The sequence below is a fragment of the Octopus bimaculoides genome, chromosome 11, assembly GCF_001194135.2.
Source record: "Octopus bimaculoides isolate UCB-OBI-ISO-001 chromosome 11, ASM119413v2, whole genome shotgun sequence".
NCBI lineage: Eukaryota > Metazoa > Mollusca > Cephalopoda > Octopoda > Octopodidae > Octopus > Octopus bimaculoides.
The window spans coordinates 44631548-44638651 of NC_068991.1; the positions used below are offsets into that span (position 1 = coordinate 44631548).

The following is a 7104-nucleotide window of genomic DNA, read 5'->3' on the forward strand; positions in this document are numbered from 1 at the left end:
ATATATATATATATATATATATATAAAGCCAAATGTTAGAGGAACTCCATATTTTCTAACATCAATGATTTTAGAAATAATTTCTGATCCATTTCAAATCAATAATGTTTTACTTTGACCTTATTTCATTTCAACTATATCACATCAGGAAAATAATTACATTAGAATTAATATATTATTATTTTCATCTTCTTTACTGTGAAAACCCAGGTGACACTGTTTAGAACTTATTCCAGTTGCAATAGATTTAGTTTGTTCATTTAACATAATCTTGTTACACACACAATCTTTTGACAAATTCCTACATAGAGCTATTTTGTGACTATGTAAATTCAGAATTCAGCCACCAGATATTAAAGAAATTTCATTAAACTAACGATCAAATAAGTTTGGTGGATGACTATTTACTATTAAAGATCTGAGTGTAAAAAAAGAACATTTATTTATTGAAATTCTATTACTCCTCCATGAGTACACAAATTTAAATTGCTCAAAATATGTTACTTTACCAAACTGCAGTTTCAAATAAATAAAATGCAATATAAAACAGACAACTAACTGCTTCTTAAAATGAAGAAGCTAGGTTTCACTTCTTTTAATAGAACAACGTTGTATCTGTTTTTACAATTAGTTTCAAATTACTAATCATACCAGAGCTAAAGTTCATATGAACAGTAAGTTTTATACACTGCATGAATAGTACCTATAAAATGTCCAAAATAGAATAAAACAACACACATCCAATGACTTACACACTTATAGAGCCTTACTTAAAAATAATATATCCCTACTACCATACATACATGAATGTTGCTGACTTGATTCTAAACAACCTATTTAAGTGTTCATAAAGGGAACCTGTACAAAAAAAACTGCTTGACCAAAAAAAAAAAAAACTATTCCATTCTTTGATGATAGTTATACTATGAGATTTACAGCATGTTGTCTATTGACCAGAATAACAGGAGAGAAGAAGATATATTCTTATAGACTAGCTACTGTCTCATACATACAGACTATTCACTGCGCTAATTACATAAATACACACCCCAAATACATGCATGCATACCAATACATACATATACCCACCCATGCGTATTGTACATTGTCAAATGGCATACTATGAAGATGGCTTTATGGAGTATACAACAATAAAATAAAGATGCCCGGAAACAGAAATATGCATAAATAATTCATATAATACTTCCTTCAGATCAATGTTTATAGATCAGTATAATTTTCAAAATATTTCATTATGTCATTTTTCTTTTGTGGTTCAAGAAAGAAGCTCATATATTTATTTACAAATTAATTTTGGAGTATTACTTGGTATTTTTTCAATTGAAATTTAATATAGTCAAAATTATCATTAATTTCTTAAAAAACATCCTTTTACTCAAATTGTGTATTATCAAAAGTATTTCACATAGTCCGATGTGATTAATGAAATTATAAAATATTTCAAGATAACTAATTTTAAATTGAGCTGTATGCACACATGATTCACCTTTTTGCTAAATCCTTCTGAAATTAGTCATATCGTTTTACCCGAAATATTAATTCCTTGTCAACTGAAAACTGAAAAACTTTTACTTGCTAAGACACAAATACCAAGAAAATATTAACCTTTTTGGGCAATGTTCTCATTTCTAACACCCTTTACATCTATGAATGAAAAGTTTCCAATATAAAATGGAGAAAGAAAAAAATTAAAACTTCAGATATTTTGATAAGAAACTTTTAATGAAATATAATAGCTAAAATTTATTTTATTTCAATATGATTCTTTACTTTGTCAAACAATATGTTTAGATGATTAAGATTTTACTGTTATACAACAGAATCAGTTGCATGACTGTGAATTCAGACATTTATTAAAATAAATATCAGAATTCACAGTTGAAATACAATTGTCTGCCCTGTTCCTAATGCTAATCTTTCAACCTTTTCAGTGGCAAATGGTAGGCTTAATCTGTTACTGATGCTCCTTTAATGTCACCACCTGGTCCTTGCTACTTTTAGTGAAGTCTATTCTGTTGCAAGCATGTGGACCAGATCTCCACTCTGAGGATAATTCAATATTTTGATGTGTTACTTTCTACCACAGCAGCCCATGAAATGTGACTTCTTTCTCCCTTACCCTCATCAGACTCAGAGGTCTGTACAAAAATGATGGATGTTGTCCTTTCTCTTCATGCTTAATAAAAAAAAAAATTGAAAAAAAGATAAGCTCTCCACAAATGAATCCTGGTTTCAACTATTTCACACACTGTTATTTCTATAAAATGTTAAGCAGCATGCCTATGTAAGAAATAAAATGTTTCCAATGTTTGTAAAGATTTAAGCAAGGGTCACTTTTATTATATTAATAACTTTCTAACATAGGCACAGAATTATTAATATTATCATCACTAGCACAAATGGTAGAGTGCCAAAAGTAGTAAAAATAAATCATTTTTGGTCTAGAAAACTATCTAACCATGCATTAGTTGCTAGTGAATTTGGTCAACAATTGAGCATTTTCAATTTCATAGTGGCCAGGTTAAGAGGTAAGATTTTAATGGCTTACTCAGGGAATACCTAGCTTCAGTGTTAAGATACGAATTTGTTTTTAATTAAGATGCCAATGCTACATCTATTCAACTATAATGACTCCTTGAAATAAGATGACTAATTAGATTAACTAAATTTTGAAAATATATCACAGAAATTCACTAAGAAATTAAAAAGATTATATGCATATAAATAAATTAAAGCTTCTTAAAAATAATTCCAAAATGTAAACAAAATCAATAGTTCATACATAAAAGTAAACCAGAAATTCTGATACATTTCCAGAAACTCTTGTAGGTCACTTGACTATGCTTATATAATTTCAAAATTGATTTTTAATGATATCATATTTCTGTTTACTCATCTATAGTTGGTGCACCATTTTTGTTATATTGCATAAATTCAAGAATACAAATAAACAAGTCAAACAATAAAGAAGAATAGAACAGAAAACATGTCTTTGAATTAAATATGGTTAATTGAAGAATCAGGAATCTAGTCAATAACAGAATGGAAAATAAAATTTCATACATTTATTACATTAAAATTCCTTATAAATTTTAAGCATTTCATTATTAATCATTAAAGTACACCAATTTGAGTATAAAACCATATATCTGATCTTATGCCCAAATTGTTTTCTCATTGTTTTTTAAGCAACAATAATTTTTTATTGTTATTTTCAATCCAAAATACACACAACTTGAATAATTTAAACAAAAACAAAACTTTTAATGGATAGTTAAAAGATAAAAAACATTTATAAACTGTAAATTGTAAAAAAAAATTGTGCATATTTTCGTATTTGTAATATCCTCTTTTTGTTGGGTGCTCAACAAATGTTATTTTTACTTTTTCTTTTTGAGGTATTGAAGAAGTTTCAGATACTTTAAAACTATTAAATATTGAAACATGTCTCAGGAGACATCATCAATAATTTAGTTTTATATAACTTAAGTACAGCTCTGAAAAAGGTTTAAAGAAATATTTGATGAATGTTAATCTTTGAAAATATTTGATGGTTTAAAAAAGATAAGAAATAACTTTTAGGTTAATCAGACTGTTTAAAACTGTTTAGATAAATCATAATAATAATAATAAAAATAAAAATAATAATAATAATAATAATAATAATAATAATAATAATAATAATAATAATAATAATAAAAATAAAATTAATGATAATAATAATGATAATAATAGTTTAATTGAAACTTAACTATATTGGAAGAAATCACTAAACATTCATAGTTAATTACAAAACACTAAAACTAGCTTTAAAAGATACCAACAAACATTAAGAAATATTGATAAATGTTAACACTAGTTTTTAGGGGAACATTAAACATTCAGGACTATTGATGAAATGTTAAAACTAATTTTTAATATGTTACTAAGCATTCAGGGACAGTGAAAACAAAGGCAGTACTCATCTGGTTAAAAATTGATAAAATTTTTTTATCAAATATTTCAAGTTGACCAAATTGTTTTAATTATAACTGATATCTTGAGACAGTAGTGAAATTAAAGGTGTTAAAAAACAATAAGCTAGTTGGGAAAGGGCTTAAAATTGCCTGAAAATAATTACTAACCTTCCGTTCGGCTTCCTCTTCTTCAGCATCTGCTTGGTCTTGTTTCTGTTGCTCGTCATAAGACATAGCAACAATGGCTAATATTAAATTAACCAGATAGAAAGATCCCAGAAAGATGACCAAAATAAAGAATAATGCATGAATGGGACCTTCAGCTCGTATAACCTATCAAAAAAAAAAACAGTTTTTTCTTTAAATGCAAACATTTGTAATTTGGATAGGAAATTCTAAAAATCTACGTAAGTTTTATAATTCTTTATCATCTGCAGTTGAGTAAAATAAGTTTGGTAAATAAGTGAGTACCAACATGGCACAAAGAATTTGATGGAGGCAGAACAGAATCCAACAGCATAGATTTTCTTCTACGCCTAAAAACAAACTTTACAAAACCTTATGTAAAGCACAAAATTATATGAAGTATTTAAACTTGGTATATTAAACAATAGGTGGGAAACCTGTAACCTTAGAGACAAATGTGGCCTTATGAAAGAAGTATGTTGTAGGGAAAATCATTATACTAGAATATATATCTTTTCAATTACTTGAACATTTTAGAAACATTTATATTTCTTTATCTACACCTATAATTACTTCTTTAAAGTAATTACAATTGTGTTTAAAACAGGGATCTGAAGAACTTTTCAGAAAAAAGTTACAATGATGCTTATTCCAAAACTCTGCCTTTTTTTTTTTTACACTTTGTTAGAGTTTATATGAGAAATTACATTTTATAAAATGAGAATTTAGTAGTATCAATATTTTTTTTAATGAAGCTTTGGTAAATGGCAGTTAACTTCAATGTGGCCTTTTAACCTTAAAAAAGCTTCCCCACTGCTGCACTAAAACTATCAGGAGTAACATTTACTTACAAGTCATTATCCTTATATTCATATACATATATGAAAGATAAGTACAAATATATTTTCATTAAAATATTAAATATATTTTATTTTTTGTGTACTTCCTTTTCCAACTGACTAAATAAATATAAATTTTCCATTGAATTGCCTGTCTCATTCAAAAGGATTTTTTGAAAAAACAAACAAACAAAAAAACCCCAGAGTTTTAAGTCCTGATATACTTCCTGTTACCAATATTCAGAAGCAACAAAAAAGATTTTACAATCAGTGTCTTTCAAGACTTATTGTAAGTATGACACCATAAGCTCACAAGATTTTGAAGTTGACATCATACACATTAATTTTCTACATTAAAGACCAAATTGGTTCAACATATGCTACCTCAGCTGACTCTCCATATTTTTAGTAAATTTGACAGTACATTATCAGACTGATAGAGACAAAAAGACATATTTATCTAGTTGAAATATAAACAATTTGCCTTGATGTAGTACCAGGCAGTGGCTCTCATGGCTTCTGATCTTAACTGATTGGAAGTATTATCATGTACATTGTTTTGTCTTGGTATAAAAGATGGGCTACAGCAAATATTCTGCTCAATACCACAGATTTGCTTGTCAATTGTTTGACCTTAACCAGTTGAGCATGTTGCTTAGTGGCTGACGATATGTGCATCTCTGATCACAAGCAGAAGTAGTGGGGGAGCATCATAGCCATGTGTTGAGAGGAATTCTTTGGGGTTTGGATAATTCACCTCTGGTAACATAGGTGTTTCTTTCAACATCCTTAAACAACCCTTATCCAGGGGTCTTTTGAGCAGGATGGGCTACTCAACCTGAAGAAAATTCTAACTGGGCCCCACATGCATTGTTTATCTTGATATGAGATCACCATGTCATGCACACATGGTTGTGATGCATGTGCCTGGTGTACCCTTATAAGACGGGTAGTCATGATGGGTATACTCGACTTTGTACATTTTACCCCAGTATCACTTTGATGGCATGCACTGCTCTCTCACTCAATAATAATAATAATAATAATAATAATAATAATAATAACAGTGATAACTGTTGTTGACAGAACTATGAGACCAACAAATTTTATGTGTATTGGGGAGGAGAAGTTAGTCATCTAAACTGACCCCAGTATTTGAGTAATAATAGTAATGATTCCTAACATAGATACAAGATCACAAATGGTTAATCAATTAATTTATTGGTTCTGGAAAAATGAAAGTAAAGTCAACCTTGGCAGGATTTGAATTTAGAAAGTAAAAGAGCTGTAACTAAACAGTACAAGGCATTTTAGCTGACACACTAATGATTCTGCTAAATAACAATATAGAGAAAAATCTAGTACTTAATTAAATAACAAATACTATCTTACAAGCTGGTATAAATTTTCCCAATAATCTTGAGTCATCAATCGAAAGGCACATAACATAGCCCAGGCAAAGTTGTCAAAACTTGTATATCCGAAATTTGGATTATCTCCTATTTCTTGTAAACATGTGAAATTTTCAGCACATTGTCTGAAAGATAACAAAAAACATATATTAATAAAAAATAAAATTAATTTGGCAAATAATTATTTTCTTATGTAGAAATTACAAAAGTTTACCAAAAATGCTTTTTTTTTATAACCAAATAAATCTGAAATTATAATTTTTTTTACATACTTAAAAGTACCTAAAATGAAAAAGAATTCTATATTTATCAGACTGGTAATATAAATCTGCCTATATATATATATATGGGCTGTGACTGCTGAGGACATGCGTAAGCTCACAAGGAATGAAGCCAGTATGCTCCGTTGGATGTGTAATGTCAGTGTGCATACCCGTCAGAGTGTAAGTATCTTGAGAGAAAAGCTGAACATTAGAAGCATCAGTTGTGGTGTGCAAGAGAGACGATTGCGCTGGTATGGACATGTGGTGAGAATGGATGAGGATAGCTGCGTGAAAAAGTGCCACACCCTAACAGTTGAGGGAACCCGTGGAAGAGGTAGGCCCAGGAAGACCTGGGCTGAGGTGGTGAGGCAAGACCTTCGAACATTGGGCCTCACCGAGGCAATGACTACTGACCGAAACCTTTGGA

General features: G+C 29.2%; 1 protein-coding gene across 7 annotated transcripts in view; it reads right to left on the reverse strand.

Annotated features, from left to right (window-relative positions):
* Nucleotides 1-7104, reverse strand: part of LOC106869495 (sodium channel protein para) — a 383297-nt gene that overhangs the window by 112300 nt on the left and 263893 nt on the right. For all 7 annotated transcript variants that reach the window (XM_052971776.1, XM_052971771.1, XM_052971772.1 and 4 more), the window contains 2 exons: nt 6395-6539; nt 4146-4310 (listed from right to left, as the gene is read on the reverse strand). In XM_052971776.1, the coding sequence (XP_052827736.1) occupies nt 4146-4310; nt 6395-6539 (310 nt within the window). The remainder of the gene's footprint in view (nt 1-4145; nt 4311-6394; nt 6540-7104) is intronic.